The 20,870-nt window shown below is 34.3% G+C and overlaps 1 protein-coding gene across 2 annotated transcripts in view; it reads right to left on the minus strand.

The window, feature by feature from the left end:
• Nucleotides 1-20,870, minus strand: part of LOC100748987 (tRNA dimethylallyltransferase) — a 116,906-nt gene that overhangs the window by 39,784 nt on the left and 56,252 nt on the right. For both annotated transcript variants that reach the window (XM_003484995.4, XM_012387972.3), the window contains exon 4: nt 7,171-7,306. In XM_003484995.4, the coding sequence (XP_003485043.1) occupies nt 7,171-7,306 (136 nt within the window). The remainder of the gene's footprint in view (nt 1-7,170; nt 7,307-20,870) is intronic.

Below are 20,870 nucleotides of genomic sequence, written 5' to 3' on the forward strand. Positions count from 1 at the left end.
TAGTATCTATTCCATGAATTAGCTACCGAGACTGGTTCACTTTTCTCATCCTCCGTTGTCGAGGGATTCGCGAAGGTGCAAAAACGTTCTCGCGGAGAGACGCGTGAGAGAGCGCGCTCTCTCGTCACTCTCTTTCCCCTTCGTCGGCGGAAGGAAACTCGTGGTTCGTAGCGGTACACCGAAGCGAATACATATCAAATCTTGGACAAAGCTATGCTGGAAAATGAACGTTTCTAGATGCATTAAAATTATTTGAAACGTTCAACGCGATTCTCGTAAAACATAAACGGAAAACAGTCTTCTATATAACAAAAATGTTATTTACTATCTTTTTTTAATTATTTAAGATTTATAAGAAATTTAAACAACAATATATTAAAGAAAATGTAATTTCATCATATTGTAGTACTGCAAGGAACTGATCGAAGTTGTAGAGCGATCAGGTACGGTAGGAAATTACACGATTTCTTAATTAAAAACACAATTAAAAGATCAATGATAGAATAAACATAAATAAAGATAAAGCTTCTTTTTAATACAATTACATTGTCTGGTTAATAGATTAAAGTAAAGATAGCGTAAATGAATATCTTTTATTGTAAAACTAATATCGAAATTTTTCTATAATTCAAATAGTAATATATTTTACATTCTCTCTTTGTAATTGAATAAATTTTATGTTCTCGCGTTCCTCACGAATTCACTCGCAATTTGCGAATAATCGTGCTTTCCATCTGCGAATTTCGAGTAACATGTAACTGTCCGCTCTAATTCTCGAGAATCCCATACGATAGCTAGACCATCAGCGTGGGTGGACTTAGTCAGGCTTTTATTTTAATCCGACCCATTTCCCTCTTGTTCCTCAACGCAGACTCATCCACATCGACAAATTGCTTCCGTGACTGACTCTACGAGACAGCTGATCATATTATCGAAAACAGTATATTCGATATAAAATACAATATATTATTTCAGAGCTTAACATTTTTGAAAAGTAATATGTGTTTTATCTCTGCATAAATAACAGTGATACGTTATTTTGAGTTTTCGTAAAAATTTTTTCAACTAAATTTCACGTTAACTTCTAGAATATTAATAAGTTCTCCTTTTTCGTTATGATAATATTAACTGCTATAATTATGTAAAACGTAGTTTCGCTTGAAATTAAATTATGCAGAATTTCATAAGAATTAGCGAGAGAAGCTCGCTCTATTTTTCGATACCCGTATCGCGATCAATCACAATTAGCCCAAGTCTCTTGTTCCCTGCTATATAAATTAAATCACGAACCATTCACAAATCGCAAAGGGCAAACATATCTTCCTTAAATCCCCTCTTAAATCCGAAAAAGTAATTTACCGGCGAGTCTCGATAATCAATTATACCAACCATTAACGTCCCACGAGCTGATATACGTTTCCCTTAACCCTTTCAAATCGGAACAGGTTATCAATCTCGACACGTAAAAGAAAAAAATTCTTCGAAGGAACTATGCTGAATTAACCGTTTCTTCGATTCGCGGTTTTTTCCTTTTTTTTCTCTTTTCTTTTTTTCACGATAAATTCAGTTACGTGTTTTACGCGTTCTTCACGCATGTTCATATTATCCACGCTATAGGGAGCCGACAAGTTTCGTTGAGAAATCTTTAATTTCAACAGCAGACAGAGATGTCATAAATATGTCCCTCGTACATAAAACTTCCCTCCTTATTTTCAAACGACCCTTCTACAACGGACGAACGCGAAATGCTCTAAGATACCCTATGAAACCGATCCAGTGACGCACATTCGAGAACGAACGTAATTGATCGTCGTTGGTACGAAGTGAGCAAGCAACTATCACGAAACCAACACAAAATACACGGAACTTCGTCTGTACGAGTACTATTTCTATCGACGTTTCTGTACAGCTATATTTACACCAACGTGTAACATATCTGCCGTTATTTATATTTGTACTTGGCACAAAGCTCTAATGTCTTTGTCCTTTAATAAAAACAATTCACTTTTTTAATATTCGAATATACTTTACTGTAGTTTCGAGCTGTCAGTTTAACTTCTCTTTTAAATTCTAGGTTAGGTAGCTGTGTGGCTTTTATAGTTGCTTGATATTCCGTAATCCCATTTTTCACAGGGGAAAGACTCGACTTATATCACTTTCCCTCTCTTTTATAGGAAAGCTAAAATATTATAAAATTCAACGCTAATGCAATTTCATATTTTCACGTATAAAATTGTAAAAAATGAGACCTAGACAGAAATTTCTTTTATCCTTAAAATGTTAGAACGAATAAGTATTACGCTTCTCATAAATACAACCGCGGTCTACCAATATTAAAACTGTGCCTAACTATCGCAGTAAGATCGAAAGACAAAAATAACCCAATCGCAAATAATCATTTTCTTTGACTATCCATCCTTTCACCAGGAAAAGAAAAATGATGGTTCGCAAAAATCTCGGCTAAATCTAATCTAATCCACAGAAAACGCGAAATTTCGGGATGACACGGTTTACGGTTGGATCAGCAATCCTATCGGACTCAACCGAGGTCAATAACGGGAAAAGCAAATCGATATCGCCTCTCACTCACCCAGCAACGAAGCTGTATGTGAATGGCGGATAGCTGATGGAAGGGAGAGAGGTCTTTCGATCGGGACAGAAAAATTCAGCATTCCAGCGCGGCTGGCTCGCTAAACGCAGCTCAGCGATCCGTGGACGAGCGGCGTTAGTCAAGCGCCGTTACTTAACGATCGTGTCTCTTTCAGGGAAAGTTTAGTCGGACGTTTTGCCCCAGAACGAATGAGAAGAGCCTCTCGTAGAACGCTTCTCCAAGAAGATGAACCGCGTAGAAAGGGGTGAAAGGAATCGGTATGACGTACTTCTCTAATGATACATCTCTCTGCTTTAAAACTTCACGATTTCTTCGTACCGGCTAGGCAGCGCTCGGAATTCCTATTCTGATTTCATGCGCGTCAATGTAGAGAAAACGGCCAGCTGCTGGTGTGAAAACAGAGATCTTAGAGGGACGTTTTCTCTCATTTGCTTTTAAAAATATTATTTTATAGACTGTATATGTTATGAAAAAGATTATTATTGTAATACGTTATTTTAGAAGAGGAAGTTATTGTTTGAAAAATGTTTAGCTAAACATTGATATTTGATCGGATCTGATTTTTGGATATTCACAGTTGCTTGTGTTCCTGCTACTTGATATTTGATAATCATTTGAAATTTTCTACTTGATGCTTAATATGTAATCAAATTCATTTTCGTCTCATTTCTAACGCACATTTAAAATCTGCAAATAATAAAACCGGAATCTATCGCGGAACGAATAAACTTTGGCGAACATAAAATCTCGAAGTACATGGACACGGGTAGGACTTTATAAAACTTCGCAACATAAAATCTACGACTACGAGCAATCCATAAAAATGAAAAAGAAAGAAAGAAGAAGAAAAAATAGAGCAACGTTAAAACAAAACCAAGGTCTTTCTCATACCGAAACACATTCCCTCGGCGTTTCCAAAGAATCAGAATGGCCGAATGGAAATGATCAGATTTGATGTATATTTAATAACGTGTGCAGTAGATTTAAAATAAAAACATGAGAATCCCATTGTAGATCTGTATAAAAGATCAGAATGTTTGTATAATTCTATTGAATGAAATTTAATTTGGGGAAAATACTGCCGAAGTTACTGGGAACATAAATTTAGATGGGGCAAACAAAGTATTTAAAAAAATACTATAAATAAAAAAGTTGTAACAGCTCCATTGCAAGAATTATTGAAATCTAGAACCAATAATTCTTACAAATCTGAAATAACGAAACCAAGTAATCATTCACAAAGTGCACAGAATCACAAAGAAGTTATTTTAATTAAATATATGCTGCACTGAAAAAACTACGCGCCAGAGTTTTGTCTTTAAAAACGACATTCCACAGGTACTAACCCATTCGAGACTAGTAACGATAGCGCAAGTGAAACAGGAGTGCAACGATTATTACTCAATTTTTCACCTATTCGCACACGTCTATCTAGATGTGTTACTCAACGACCCCTTCAGGGAAAGTTCTGATTTGCTCCAATCTCTCTCCCTCTCCCTCTCTCTTTCTCTCTCCTCTCCTTCTCCTATCTCTTGCTCCCCGGTCAAAAGAAATTATTAAACGAACTGCTGTGTTACGACTGCAGTACGCAAGGCCGATGGATAGACTTCCGATTTAGAAATCACAGTACGGACACCGCAATGGTATCTGGAATACGCCAGTTTCTAACGCTCAGCTATTCGTGTCAATGAATTCTGCAAATTTTAACCCCGTGACAGTCGCCACCGCGAGCAGATAGTTATGTAACCGCAGACAGTTTCCGTGTAACGAGGCTGGATTGAGACCTCGAAAAGCTACTCCCCGACCGATTTATTGAAAAGTGAAATATCTATAGAAAAGAAATTTGAACTATCAGATGGAATTAAAGGTTAGCATCTATTATTATATATGTACATAGAAACTTTTGTACATGTACGTGATAAATCATCGTCTCGTTTTATGAATTTTGTGATAGTATTGGATCGTTTCATAGATTCTGCCGCTTTTTAATTAACGATTTCTAATAAGCAAGCATATTATTCTCTACCAGTCTTTTAAACAGAACACTACACCGTTTTTCAATTGTCTATTTTTTTAATTAATAATTTGATCTTCAACAGAAATGAATTTTAAGAAGACTGATGAAATGATAGAAAAATGGTGATCGGAATATTTGTGACATTGCATACTTAGTGAATTTAAGAGTAAAAAGAAATTAATAAAAGAACGAATAAAAATCCGGCACTGTACATATATACGCTATAAGGCACATTGCTACGGGGAAAGTTTTATCAAAAAGTTTTGAGCATGTTTCAAGTCGCGAAGATTGATTTTATTAGAGAAAATGTCGTTTCCCTCGTGTTTTGTAATTTTTCGGAATAAATTACGTGCTCAAGATAAGTCCTAGGCTAGAAAGGCTATAACCGCGTACGCAAAAATTGATTCTAGGAAAAGTATTCACCAATCTGGCAATTTTTCTCCTAGGTATAATACAAATAGTTCCAAGGAAACGATGTAATAAACCCGACGCCCAGGATATCATTTCTAAACCCTGCTATTTTATGTAAAAAAAAAAGCTTGATTGCAAACGCCAGCCACATTGAAAACTTTACAAATCACTAAAGTTAAGCCGAAGACACACGCGATACTGTCTGAAATGTCAGCGCACGCAATAAATCTATTACGTTCATGGTCTTTCGCTATCTCAAACGAAAATACACTCAAATAAAAAAGAAAAAGAAAAAGAGAGAGATACAGAAACAAAAAATTTCGCACTGACGATTTAATAAAAATTATTAAATTCTCACGAGTGACGTTCCACGTTCTGTCTGAGATTTAAAAATTCTTCCTAATATCAAATTCAAAAATTCGAGCATTACTGAAATGAATTACAATTTAAATTACAATGAACAATTACGCGTTAAAAAATTAGGATTAAATCTTCGGCGAGAAAGATTTTTGAACAGTTAAAAATTAACACATCTAGCTATCGCATCAGTTACACAGGTTCAAAATTCTTCAATTACGATATTTGTATTTGAAAGACGGAATGAGGTATTAACGATAACGCAGCCGATGGTGCGTTTGATGTGCCTAACAAAACTGTTAACCAAATACTAAAGTACCGGGAAACCTGATAAAATTTATCGTTTATCAAGAAACATAAACGATGTTATAGGAACGTACTACAATTATTTTTAATTCAGACATGACCTCCAATACGTCATTTGAGGCTTAAGTTATCAGCTACCGCAGTTCCCATTCAATGATGATTAAATTTTCAGTACAACCGGATATCGCTTTATTTATATTATAATGATATAAATTCACAGTGCGACAATCTTGCAACAAAATATGTAGAACAAAATCTAACAACGAAATTCAAACAAAGTAAAATATATAAAAAAGTACATTTATATTTATAAGATAAAGAACCGATTATTGTACTATTTTTAATACTTACACGAATATCATTCTATGTTTTCTATATTATAATATAGTAATTTATGCTACCATAATAATAATAAATAATAAAATACATACATAACATACTAATATTTAAAACCAACCACGTGATATTCAACCCAGTAGGAAATATACGAATTTACCTAATTTACACGTAGACAAACCGTAAAGAATTTTGGAGTTAAAAAAAGATATAAAATCATCTTTTGTCTCCAGATATGATTTTTCTAAACTTCGATCAATCTTATTTTTTGATTTTCCTCCTGACGGTTTTCTGGCGTAAAATCCCACGGCTACTTAAATCACGCATTATTGTCTTTCGAGATAAAATTGATGAATTATCGAAGGAAAGAGAGCAAGCGCGCGATTGTAGTTCCAAGCGTCACGACAATTTAATCTCATAACGAACGAAAACTCAATGGACGAATTATCTATAGCTGGACCGCGCGCGTTAACGGCACGTCGAAGCTTAATGGTCAACCGATAAAATTTATCGTTTATCAAATAGCACAATGTTATGAAACTTGGTACGATCGCTCCGTGCAGCCTTGAAAACGGCCGGTTCACATCTTCCCTCTCTTCCCATGATTTTCAAAAGGGTAACGAATCGAAGGAAGCATAAAATTTTATTATTAAATCAGAGTTTAATGATAAAAAATGTAATTTCGACTAATGTTGATTTTTGACGAGATTAGATCTAAATCGTAGGATTTAAATTGGCACAAAAATGAACGTAATGAAACATAAACGATATTAAAATTTGATTTAGATAATTATAGATACACCCTCCTGCAACTGAATTTTTTCTTTAAAAAATAATTCAATCGTAAATCTTAAACCTTAAATGCATGATTTTTCTAGATATAAGAAAACACTTTAAAATTACTTACATATCAAAAAATTATACAAAAATAATTTATTTGTCTATTTATCCATTAAACTGCTACCTATTACAGAGAATAAAAAATGTATAGCTTTTGTATTCTTGTAAAAAAAGTTATAAAATACGTAGAAAATATAATTTAAATTAAATTTTCAATTAAATTGTCCAGATGCATTTAAGGGTGAAACATAATTCCTCTGAGTTATTAATTATTACGTAATGAAACACTTACCATATCACATTGGAGCCATAAGAGTATGGAGTTCTCATGTCTCAAAGGACCACCTAATCCAGAACCACCGGCTGTTCTTTGAGCTTTCAATAGCTCCGAATGTTTTACGCCATATTGCTCGAACACTTCCAAAGATCTGCAAAAAGAATAAAAAAGTAAACGTTATTTGGAACAAGATCTTTCCTTTTCTCTTTTCTTCGAACTGTTGCTAAGAGTCTTTAATTTCAAGCAAACAAGCTTATCACTAATTGTTAAAGTTTGGTTCGCAAGGTTTAATCCGCGTTTTTATTGCAGAACAGTTATTTTAGAAAGTAATTTTAGTGATATGTGCGATTTGGATAAGACGTGACGAAAAAATGTTAGATATCTTTGTCCGTTTTTTGTTTCATTATTCGAACATTTTATGGAATAATTTCCTCGGCGATATTACTGCAAATAATTCAGTGTTCGAGTTTGATCGAACATATTGTCTACAACAAATGAAAGTTACCTCAACTTCAAATTTCAGACTGTCAGATTTAAGGTAATTCCAAATTTCAACCTTAATCTTCAAAAATACAATTCGCACAGTTTCTTAACCCAAAAGCCGATTCAATTTCTGCTCGTTGGCAAATTCGAGTTAAAAGACTACCGTAACAGAGTAGAAAGCTAATTGCTCGCGTGAAAATTACAACAGCTGTTTAAGTGGAGTAACGGTCGCTTAAAATCACGCTAGGGATACATAAAATTCACTCAATTTGTAAAATACCGGCACATTATCCATGACAATGAGCAAAAAATAGTCCTATTAGAAGGAAATAGCTTCGCTACGAACATCCCAACATCCTGTAATTATTTATTTAGCAATACCATGATTATTTTTACGTTGGTAATACAGGTAAAACGTATCATAGCATAATGTTACAGCAAGTCGCACTTAAAGTGGACGTGTATCTATCACAGCGTAACGCAACATGATGCAGAATACTAGGCCTAATAGCAATCACAGCGCTGTAGAGATAATGGTGGAAGCAAGGGACATCAGCCCCCGTAGTTCCGGAGATCAATTCAGTTTTTCCCTTCTTTTCCCTTCTTCTTCTATCTTTTAATCAAACGAGACTAGTATCATGAAATTTTATGTATTTTAAAGATTTATTTGTTCACTGTATTTTTGCATGTGATACAATCTTATTCATTTGTAAATAAATTATTTCTCGATTCTATTCTATGATTATAATATACTGTAACAGATGTTTATCTTTTTATCTATTTTCATTTCAAAATATTTTTTTTTACTTGTTATAAAATTATGGATTTTTTTGCAATTCAGTAGAAACGATCTTTATACAGAGAATAAGTTATGAACTTTATACGTTATTTACGTGTCTTCAAAGTATCATATTTCCTCCTTTATAAAATCCATGAAACTGTAAGATTTTCTAAGGGGAACCCCAACCTAGTTCGCGACCAACACATGTAATACAACTACATTTATCATATACGATGATGTACATATATATTGGAATAATCGTGATATTTGAATTTTCGTTGCCAGTTTCTATTTTTGCAAACGCCCCTCGAACAGCGATTGGTTGAATAAAATAATATATTAAATGAATGTAAGAATTAATCGTCTTACGGTCACATATGTTATTTATTTAATAATATTAAACTTGAAATGAAATTAAAATTCATAAAATTCGATTTGAAGTTCATTGTTGCAATGAAAGAGTCTGGCCCTGAATTTCAAAAATGTCTCATGATATAAAACTTTATGCCACTACCTTGAGACTGACATGATATTTTATAGTGTTTATTTTTGTTTTAAACTCTGAACACGTCGTAAAGCTTCGATCAAATTTCCTATACACGATAAAAGTGGTTTATAGTATCTATGATTTATTATAACGTTATAAAATATATAAATATGTTTATATTGCATTATATAATACGTGCACACATCTTGATGCTACAATTCCAGATTTTCTCATAAATAACGTATTTTAAAACCTCGACAAAAGGTAGAAGAGATTTAAAAAAGAAGAGGATCGAAATAGTAGAAAAGTGGACAATCATCGTGGAAAATGAAGAGTTATAAATAAATTCTGTTCCCCTTTATCTTTTCCAAAAATAAAAAACACAATCTTATGACGATGCTGTTACAATTTTATCCAACAAAATTCCAGAATTTGACGAAAGCATTATCACGATTCATGGGGCCGTTTCAACCCTTTTTTAATAGTAAGCCATAACCATGGACGACGTTCTATTAAAAAATAAATCTAAGTAAATCCTAGTAAAAAAAAAATAATTTGTTTCCATAACTAAATGGTTGAAGAATCAATAATTTTCTATGATAAAGTTTCTATTTCAAATTAATTTCCTCAATATCCTTTTCTTAATAATATCGTTCATTTCGGTAAACCAATAATACGAATTTAGTTCAGAGCTCGATTATGCGCACATTTATTATGCAACACGCCGTGCGTGATTCTCTCCCGATCGTTCCGCGTCGGTTTCGTTTCCACAAACAAACGAAATCCGATCGGCTGCAGGTATCCACCGCCGACGAAAAAACGGACACAATTTCCATTTTCAACATTATTCATTCATTTCATGGCGAAGCATTTTGAGCGTGGCGCCAAGAAACAAATTCGAGGAATTCGAAGATTCGAGCACCACTTATTTTCGGATGTTAGAGGGCGGTTGTGCACGTTCGTAATCGAAGTTTTTAACGTCTAAACAGTCGATATAGCATGCCGATAATTAATTTAATGTCATCGTCAAACTATGAAACGATAAGTGGGTCAAAGTCAAATAGCGTTTAACACCGAAGGCTTACCATATCACGTAATCGATATGCATACGTTTGCAAAACGCACTTGCTCTTTTAATCCAAGGTAATATGTACCGACAGATCTTCGTCAAATAGAGAGCAAATATTTCCCAATACAAAGTTCAACTTCCACGAATCAAGTTGTCAAGCTTTGACAGTTGAAACAAAAATAATAATAGCCAGGCATCTTATCGAGCGGAAATTTTTCTCTTGACATATTGACACAAAGATGAATGCTCGTAAGTGGATGTTTGTGATGGATGAAAATGTTGAAATTAAATGTATTGCACTGTGTTTTTCTATAACTACATAAATATTAAATGTAAACAGTCGATAATCTTAAACGTGTAAACAATTAAAGTTGCTTACATACCTCGATCTGTTTATAAGAAAATGCGTGTGTAACATAGGGTTATCGAAGCAAAGGTTACACTCAGATAGATGATTGCGTGGGTGGTAGATATTGGGATCGATTTTCGTTTGCATTACTCGTTGTACCATTTGTGTTCTGATTGCATGTAAGAAAATTATCATCCGGTATCATGTACGAGGCAATAAAACTACAAATTACAAACAAATTCCAATAAACGATAATTGATTTCTCAAATAAATACCACCCACCTCCCATTGTGAGCACATTTCAGAATATTGATTTGGGGGATTTTCAATTATTCTATAAATCACTGTCATTTGTCACCATAAAAGATTTCCAATGGAACTTACGTTTACAGAGTACTTAAAAATACTAATTTCGGAGATTTATAAACATATCAGAAACCGATATAATCTTTTACCATAAACGCTCCGGATAGGATCTGGGTTCACAGTGTATTTAAAAATGGTAACTTTGAAAATTTGTAGCTATTTCATAAATCGATCTTTATTTTCCAATCTTTCGTCGAGGAAGCTCAGGGTTGTTGCCCATTTTTTTCCAGAAACTATAGTTATTGTAGATACGATGCACAGCAAAGTGGACAAAGAAAGAACGAATCGATAAGAAGAGTCAGGGATCCAAATATCGTCAAATCGGGGTCAAAACGGAACGATAATGTTGGTGGTGTCGCGAGATACATACCGATATGTACTATCAGTTTCATAAGAGCTTCGTTTAATTAGTCAGTTGGTGGCACGATTTAGTAACAACTTATGTATCTCTGTATTTTGACATATGGGCGGGCTGCTGGATGAACTCTGGTCCGGTCGATTAGCTCACGAATAGGCTTAATAATTCGGCCGATGAACCAGTGGGATGGGATCGTGGCACTTTGTTCCAGCACATCCGGAACACGCGTTCGATGAGAAGAGTTCGATGAGAAGCAGACGATTCGCGACTATGCCGTCGTATTGTTACATGGGGAAAACCAAGGGAAGAAAGAAAAAGGAAAGTCTCCGTCTATACGTATACGTTGGCTCACGAAAGTATTTGAACACTTGCCATAGAGAAGTTTCAGATCCATATTGTATACGTTATACGTGTATAATATATTTCATAGATATACGGAATTCCATTAAAAAATATTTGGTTAACGATCACATTTACTACTTAAAGATACGAAAGGAATATGACAAGTCCGTTTTTGTTAATTTTCTAATCTTTATACCACTTGGTGATTAAAACGAAACTGAAGGGACTAATCTGATAGTTTGGAATATACAAACTGTTTGAAAATAACCAGAATTTTTTCTAAGAAACTAATATTAGTTTGAATTTTCATGTTAATTTAACTTAATTCAGCGTTTAGGAGAATGACAAAGATAAAAATGTAATCTCAAAATCAGACGAATAGATTATTTTCATGTGGAATAGGCTGAAAATATCTTCAACTTTCAAATTATTTCTCCAAAATACTTGAATTGTGATTTATCGTGTCTCTCTTCTCTAGTCTTTGTTCAGCATCTGTAATATAGCTCAGTAATCTATTTTCCCTTTTCTTTCGTTATGTTTTATAAGAATCAGACGCGAGTCGTGCAACGAATTATTGCAAAATTCCAAGACGGTGCAATCGAGAAGAATTGGAAAAGGTAAGAGTGAGGAGAACAGAGCGGAAAAGCGTACTTTCTCTTCGGAGAGACAAGTTAATCCAACAGCACCCGAGCATTATGTCACTCCCACGACTGGTGGATTTGCTGGCGGACAAATGGATCGAACAGAGCGGATTGTAACAGCCGGTTACTGTTGTTTCTTGGCGATTAGACTGGTTTCGTGCGAATGAAAGGATTCAATGGTTAGATGATAAGTTCGATTAGCCTGAGATCATTTATTACGAATGGAAATAATATGACATGATAGCAATGCTTATGGGTCTGTTGAAATTCAATCGATTATCAGCTTAGTTATGAATATTAAATATAGTTTGTTAAAAAAGAATAATTGGTAATGGAATGCTACAAAACGTTCCATTGTATCTGATGGTCCGTAGAATATTATTTTCTTGATATCGATCATCCTATGTGTAGCAATCATTAGTTTCTACGTTACAAATTGAAATTAAAAATGTCTATGCAAATCAGTAATCTTTTTGTCTATTTCTATTTTATATTAACCTAAATATCTCGTGTCTCGAAAATGATATATACATACATAAAATTGTTAAACACAACATTTTGTAGGAACGACTGAAGTTATCGCTTTTAGTATGATAACTAGAACTATATGAGATCGAAATACATGTTGGAACTACGAGTGTATTCAGGGTATCAAAGGTGACGACTGTCATTATTTCTTTCAGTGAAAAACTTCTTACGACATAAACCCTTCTTACAGAATCTAATGATACAGAAAGAAGAGAAGATTAAGTTTAAAGGTCCCTTTGCAACGCAAACGATGATACAACAGATAATTCTTTTAAAAACTTACAGACATCCTTAGTATTTTAATGAAATTACTTTATCTTTTACGAGCAAAGACTAGTTCTAATTATAAAACAGATATCTAAAATCGGCGAAATAATAACAAGCCGCTATTCTATTATCTATAATTCGAATGTCCGTAATATCTACATAACATTCTAATTTAGAAAATATCTATGTATTATAATTATGATATGAACAATTTAAAAGAAATGTATTTGTTTGATAAACAAAATTTTAAATAGATTGACTTCGATATCTTAGCTTCTGATATACAATTATTTAAAATCACAAGTAAGTAAATTATTACAGTAATTAAATACTCGAGTCACATGTGTCTAATAATTTATTTCAAACATGTGTAGGTATGCAATGAAAACATACATGAAAAAAAGAAAATAAATTTAAATGTTTAAAGCTTATCGCGTTACTTCACATTTCCTACTTTGTTACAATACTCGCAGATTAGGTACAAAGTTGGCTCATTACGAATTGTTACGAACAACAATTTTATCCTTCTTTTGTAAACGATAACAGATAAGGAAAAAAGAGACACTTATTTCCTGTATATATTATACAATATGTTATAACAATTGGCAATGAAAGATAAGTGAGGAGTAGAATAATAAAACTGATATCATGTTGAGAAAGAACATGCCGCGATTTTATTGATATAAATAACTGCAAAATGCGATAAGATTGAAACACGTGAACACTTTGCGCACGAGGATAATATCGACGATAAATAAAAAAAATCTATCGAACCATATGGAAATGTGATTTCAGCTTCCATTTAAACAATTACATAACGAATCTGTACAAACACGATTATATATAATTAAAATTAAAATAAAATTATCACGTTTATCCAATTCGCTTAATGTTATATTAAAATACGATCTGAAGAAATATTTTATTCTATTAGATATCGATTATGTTTACTGGCAGACAAACCCATTACATTTTTCATAATAATATGTTGTATACATTCAATTCACATCATCGTGATTCCAGATTTGTTCCAAATTCTACCTATATGTAACATCATGATAGTCGAGTCTCGTTAAACTGTTGATAAAATTTCAAAATGTTTTGTACAACACACATAATATATTCATTAAATATTTCTCTAATTGTACAAATTATTGCGAACCACTGTACAATTTCACCGATCTTTCAAAACACTTGGAGACCATCCCCAGCGAGGCTCAGAAACGAGATACGTTCTCAACGTCGCTGTGGTGTAAATTTTCCACGTTCTATCTCCATTTACCCAAGTGTTTCAGCCATGTACGATAGAACGAAGCTTTTACAATTTCGTGCAAACAACAACGTAGAAAAGAAAGGAACGAAAACGACGAAAAAAAGAAAACGGGCATAGGTGAAGATAACGTCAGCGTAAATTCATCGACAGACAGGCGCGAGCGCTACGCTGAATTCGCCATGGTGATTCGTTACGTCGGACTTTCCCCAACGTTCTCGGGGAAGCATAAATGCGGCCACGGCGAAATATGCAAAGAGAACGTACGTAGCAGATAATGCGAGATTAGAATTTTACGAACAGCTCTCGTGGCACGACTAAAGGCCGCTTTCCACTCGCGTTTTCGTCGTGCTCGCTATAAATCCTTCCCGCGACATTCTCGACACACCGCGGAGACACTACGTGACAGGCGATTAATAATATCGCGGGAGTAAGTTCTATAAATTATCGCGGCAATTAGCGATCGAATCTGGTTACATTGTGGAATTGGAACCATGACTGTAATCTGTCTGGCTTGCTACAGATATTTATCGTTCGTCATCGAGTGAAATTTTCGAGTCGCTCACCGTGCAGATTCTAAATGTGAAATGGATGTTACAGCCGATCTTTGCTAACTCGAATTTCAAGGGAACAAGTCTTTGAATTATCGAGATTTTGTCTTACAGAGCAAGAGATACTCAACGAACAAAAGACCACTTAAAGAAACTCCGTATATTTGTTATAGCATATCAATTAATTACGGCCAGGTATATTAAATCGTTTAGTAACACTTTCATATGACTACAAACAGAAAAAATGAAATGTAAAACTTGATTAGAAAAATGCTTCATTGGAAAATACAGGTATATGCCAATACTTTTTGTAGTTACTGTACATAGTTAAAATAACATAAATTTTCCCGCGTAGTGTAATCGAATATTCATCTCGCTATCATACATCTTGAATCTCCACATCCATCCAGAATGAGAATTCATTTCTCGGTACCTAGCGTATCTCTTATCAGAACTCGCGGATGAAGAAGAGCTGGAAGGAAGCAACGTTCTCGTAGAGAAGTTGTCTCTTCACGTGGCAATGACAGGAGTACCTGGCTTGGCCAAGGTTGTGCCAAGACAGAGGAGGACGAACCTCGAGTAAAATCTATTCGTTCCTCGGGGAAACGTTCTGGCTTTGTGCCAGGGTAACGGGCATAGACGTTAGTCATCCCGCGGGAGGCTCGAGCGGGAAGAAAGGGAACCGCAGCCAGCTAATAAAAGACAAGGGTAACGTAATTCCACCCGCACACCAGTAATAGCCGCGACGTTTAACCACGCTTCCGCCGTTGGCGCTCTTGTCTTTCACTCTAAGTATTTTCATCGGCGATGATTTATGAGAACACGCTGGAGAGAGAGAGAGAGAAAGAGAAGAAGAGAAAGAGAGAAAGACGAAGATCTCATTTCGGAACTGCTGCAGTCGTGTTGAAGTTGCTTCGAGACACGGTAACGAGCACGTTCTGCCTCGGATGAAACTATGTCTAGAATCGCGATACCGATAGGAATAGGAAGTGTTACACTTCTGCTCCGCGAGCTATTTATGGGCCGGTGAACCGACGCGACGTGGAGAGAATGTCCTTTTCCTCTGAATAACGAATCGCGAAAGCGGAGGACGTTTCTAACCGGCGCAGATTCGGAGCGGCGAGAGAGGCGCTGCTTCGAATTCCAGATATTAATTTGCGGCTTGCTCTAGTTTTGAAAGGTCAATAATTCGAAGTTGCCTAGGTATATTTTATCTTCGCTTTACGTTTTAAAAATAGAAAAACTGAAATTCTAGAATAATTTTTTGTAGGCGCACTTTGCTAAAGCGTTTTAAAAGCGTTGCCCAAGCGATTTCGAAATTCTCCGTGTCAGAATTTGTTACGCAATTTTTATAGTGGCAGTGAATTTGTTGCTAATGTATCGAATTTTTTAATTGTACTACATTTTAAATATCAATGAACTAAATACTCAAAATCTTAGACCATGAGTTGGACATTTATGATTTTTGGATACAGCTCCTATGAGTTTCCTAAGGTGGAAATACGATTCTCCTTGCATATAAACACATCAAATAAAAGAATTGTAGCATATTATCTTTTTTTTTTCTAGAACGTCTAATTTTTAATTAACAGCTCCTATATCATCGAAAACAACGAAAACAATTTTATAAATAATATAATTCACCGGGGAGGTCAGATTATTACTATATACTACGTAACTACGTTATTATTACTTCCTGCTTGCTACTTTGAAATTTTTCATTTATGTCTTTACCCCATAGCATAATTATGTACATCGCGTAACTATACTTGAATTACCTCATACTTAATTATCAAATGGAAGCCAGCAATCGCAAAGGATAATAACGTAGAATTAATAAACATTACCTTCGAATCTAGCAACAATTCAGCCTCGTAATCATAGTTTCATACAGTTTAAACACCGAAGGATACAGCTAAGGAATCCACATAAATTCAGATCAAAGGCACAGACAGAGATCTATGACACACCGAATATAGAACAAAAATCAAACACTATAAAAATTTATCCCAGTTTGCATTATCGTATACAGTATATAGTCTCATAAAAATGCCTGTTTTATAGATTGTTTTGTAACTTCTGTCTGAAGTTAACTGCTTTCGCGTCTGTTTCCTATCTGTAGCCCCGAAAAAATCATAGACTCCTTTTTTTATATCGGGATTTCGAACCGATATTCCAGTATCGGCTATATTTAAAATCCTATTCTCAAATTCCACGATTACTATTATGCGGTAAATATAGAATTATATCAAACGATAGGATCTTCCCTATTATCGAATCAAATAAAATTAGAACACTTTTGTATTCAACGTAGATTAAGATTAAGAAAATTAATGAACTGTACAATTATTGTGATTCCTTTTCTAAATCTCTGATACAGGAAATTACGAAGAAGAACTCGCACAATTACAGCCTGGATTTTCCACGCGAAACCTTGACAACGCATTACAATGTTAACATGTTCTTCCTCTCAAAGTGTTGTGAAACAGTCTCGCTTTTCTCGTGTCTCTTACATAGGCCATCTAAATACTTACATCCATCTAACCATTCTATACACTATGGTATACAGTAACGATATGGACACAGGAGCAAATCTGAGCATACAGGACAACACCTGTTCACATTTAGTCTTCGCTTCTAATAAATACCCAGTTTAGCGTTTCACCTGACACACTATCTCTCTGTTTCTCTATCGGTCGATACAGCTAATTGGAACAGACACCATGCAACTACCATAGTGAGCATAAATGTTTAGCGTACGGTCGAACGATCTGGCCAAGGTACGAAAGAAAAAGAGAAAAAAGTTGAAAGGCAACAGAAACAAGTTTTAGAAAACAGGACGGCTCACTGATAGGGGACGGTAAATAAAAAATCATCGTTCGAACTGATAAGAAAAGCGGCAATCCCCTTTTGCGATCGAAATTAATATTACGATCGCGCAATAGCTGGCCATGCGTGTAATCACCCTACGTTCTAACAAAGAAAGTAACACACAGCTTTGAGACACCCATTGGACGATCAAAATGGACAAAATGATCAATTCTAAATTTTATAGATCTATATTAATTATTGAATTTATGATGTTTGGGGATTTAATATAATTTTTTGTAAAATGTATGGACAATTCTTATATATCTTTCATTTTTTTCTTTTTTGCCGTAAGTTTTTATATTTCAGTCGTTGGTAGTTCTAGAATTTATTGTAACTTCAAACATCGTTGATGAATTTCGCCATTCTGTTCACAAAAAAATTCGATTTTCCCCTTTCGCTCGTTTTTATCGAAAATTCACAGTTGCACCAATCGCTATAAAAATTGATTAACCAATTTTAATACGATCTACGTAGACATTCTACGAGTACAGAACATACAACTCTTATGAGTTGCAATCTAATCTCATAAAACGAAGCTTTTATATTGAAATTTACTCAGAGAAAGATAAATCCCAGTGCATAAAATTGCTGTTATCCCTAGTAGAAACTCCAAGTTTTAATATCTCGAAAACTACCGAACACCAGTCTCTATAATATTCCATCTTTTTTTTTTTAAAGGATAACAAGATCTACTAACGATTACAATTTCAATTAAACAGCTGGCTTACAAATATTGAAATGTTGAACCGCGCGCGTAGCTAACAATTTTATTGTGCAAATGTAGCATCGTTTAACGATACAAAACGATTATATATGGTAGATAGGCAAGGAATAAAGATAACAAAGGAGAACCAATCAATTACGTGTCGATATAAAATCGAACGAAATGCGAACAAAACAAAGCGGATAAAATCGACGGATCTAAGCCATGCAAGGGTTTAATCATTTTCCTGCAGTTACACGTGTCATTCCAAACCGGCTGTGAAATTAATAAAGGTATTTTATGGGCAATTAATGCTTGCGAGAAAATTGATCGAACCATACATTGTGCACAGGTATTTACATGAAGCGTTCGCGTGCGACGATGGATTATTAGTTATTCATAACCTACGCGGACAAATTTTCTGCTTCGATGATTCAGAAAGTGATGAAGGAATTATAATCGCTTCTTTGTTTTTTCTCTTCTTTTTATAACTTTTTGCTTCGTTTGAAACTCTATGTTTTTATGCGCGTTGCGTCGCGTTTATTGATTGAAAGATAACGAAGAATCTAACGATGCTAACGATAAGAAAGAGAAAAAGATGTTATACGACTCTATTTCTTCAATTTAAGAAATTCTGGATCTGTATGAACGTTTGCCACGTTGATTGGATTTAGGGCTTAGTTCGATCGAAATTCAATTTTATGTTCCTGAGTTAATTCTAGTTAATTGAACGTATAGATAAAGATAAAATCGTAACTTAATCTAACTTTCGAGTGTAATGGATCTCTTATTTCATTAATTTATACCCAATCGATATTTCGCTACCAAATCTAATGCAACACTTACACTTATTTATAAAATATAAAAGTTATTATACAATTATCGAATGGAATATTATACTGATTCAATTATTACGACTGCATCGAAAAAAATCAAGAATCAATATTCTGTTGACTACAGCGGCAATATACATGAATTCTATATTCAATATGATTTTATGAAATTTATAGGTTAATCTTTTTTTAACTGATCATAAACTTCGAATACATATCTGTTATAACGAAATGAATGAATGTTTACTCCAATGAGCTCCAGTTAAGCATGAATTTCATTATTTTTAACATAATAACATATTTCATTCGTACAATATGTACTTCGATTATTTTGCGTGGTAAAAAATTCGAGCGATATAATAAACTTCACAAAACCGATGTTTATAGTATCGACAGATCGTTTAATTAAAATAAAAGAATTTGCATAAGAAGTTAAAAATCAATGGTATTTTCAGCAAGGGACATTTGGGTGCGCGAAACGAGCATTTCGCGTCACGAAAAGTTCTCTCCCACGTACTCGATTTAAAACTGGTTTATGGTCGATGAAACTGGAATTATATTGGAGGACACGTTCAATTGAGAAACCTGATTCCTTGTGGATCAACTAAAATGTATCTGCATGTGGAGCTTGAATTTCCCTCGATGTATACACTTTGTTTTCACATCGTTCTTTTTTATCAGAAATAAATTTAAAAATATTCATTATAAGTAAGAGAAATCAAACCAATGACAAGCAATAAGATTTAGATAATACAACGCTAAACATCGCGATAATATTCCCGCATCTCAAATGATTTGTAACAATAAAATAAAATATATATTACATTTAACACATAGTAAGCAATTATACAGCATTGTATCGGGATTCACTCAGAAAATTCCACTTCAATATTACTTTCATAAGTTACAATACGATTTACACAGAAATTCCACGGAAAATATCACATTATACTTCATTCTGCAAACTCAACCGCAACCGCAACATGATATTTGTCAGATCGTAGTTACCAGACGTCAAATAACGTTAAGAAGCATGAGAACAGCATTTTTACGGGCTATCAATACCGATGGAAAACGTATTTTGCCATCGGCATCTACTTCCATCTTCGTATTTGCAAACTTTTAAATATATACATATAAAACCTGAATATATCATAACCTAAATCATTTTTAAGCAACTTTTACCACCTCGTTTCAAATACTACAATTTTCAATGACTATTACAAATATAAAAAAATTGCTCCCATTTAAGGCAACTTAATTAAACTTTCAGTGAAGCCTTATTATCCATACATGTATACATATATATACACTCAGAAATATTTAGTGCGAAAAAATTTCCATAGTAATGTGTTAATTCATTATCTTTTTGCAAACAACTTCTGCCAACTTTATTACATACTTTGCACGAAAAGAAAATTTTGATCGATTAATCATTTTCCTGGCAATCTCCATGTGACATTACATTTCTAACAAAACCAGCAGGAGCCCCAATACTCGAGGGTATACGTAATTTCTATTTACCCCTATCGATCCTTAAATCTTCATATAGTTCTTCTATTCGATCCATTACTCGATCGATCTCTTGATTCCGACCTACAATTATGGCGCGTTCCTATCGCTATGGAATTTATCAGGAGGAACACGCCCTGCCTAGTTACGTAAACGCCAGAGAAACTGTCGGTTCGACTACGTTTCGCTCGAAACACGCACGAGCGTAAACGTACGGAACTTGAACGCAGCACGCGTCACACGCGTACGCACGTGTTATGTCGAGCCACCCACTCGAACATTTTCTTTCCCTAGCTGTCTTTCA

This window comes from Bombus impatiens, unplaced genomic scaffold, assembly GCF_000188095.3.
Source record: "Bombus impatiens unplaced genomic scaffold, BIMP_2.2 scf_0033, whole genome shotgun sequence".
Classification (NCBI taxonomy): domain Eukaryota; kingdom Metazoa; phylum Arthropoda; class Insecta; order Hymenoptera; family Apidae; genus Bombus; species Bombus impatiens.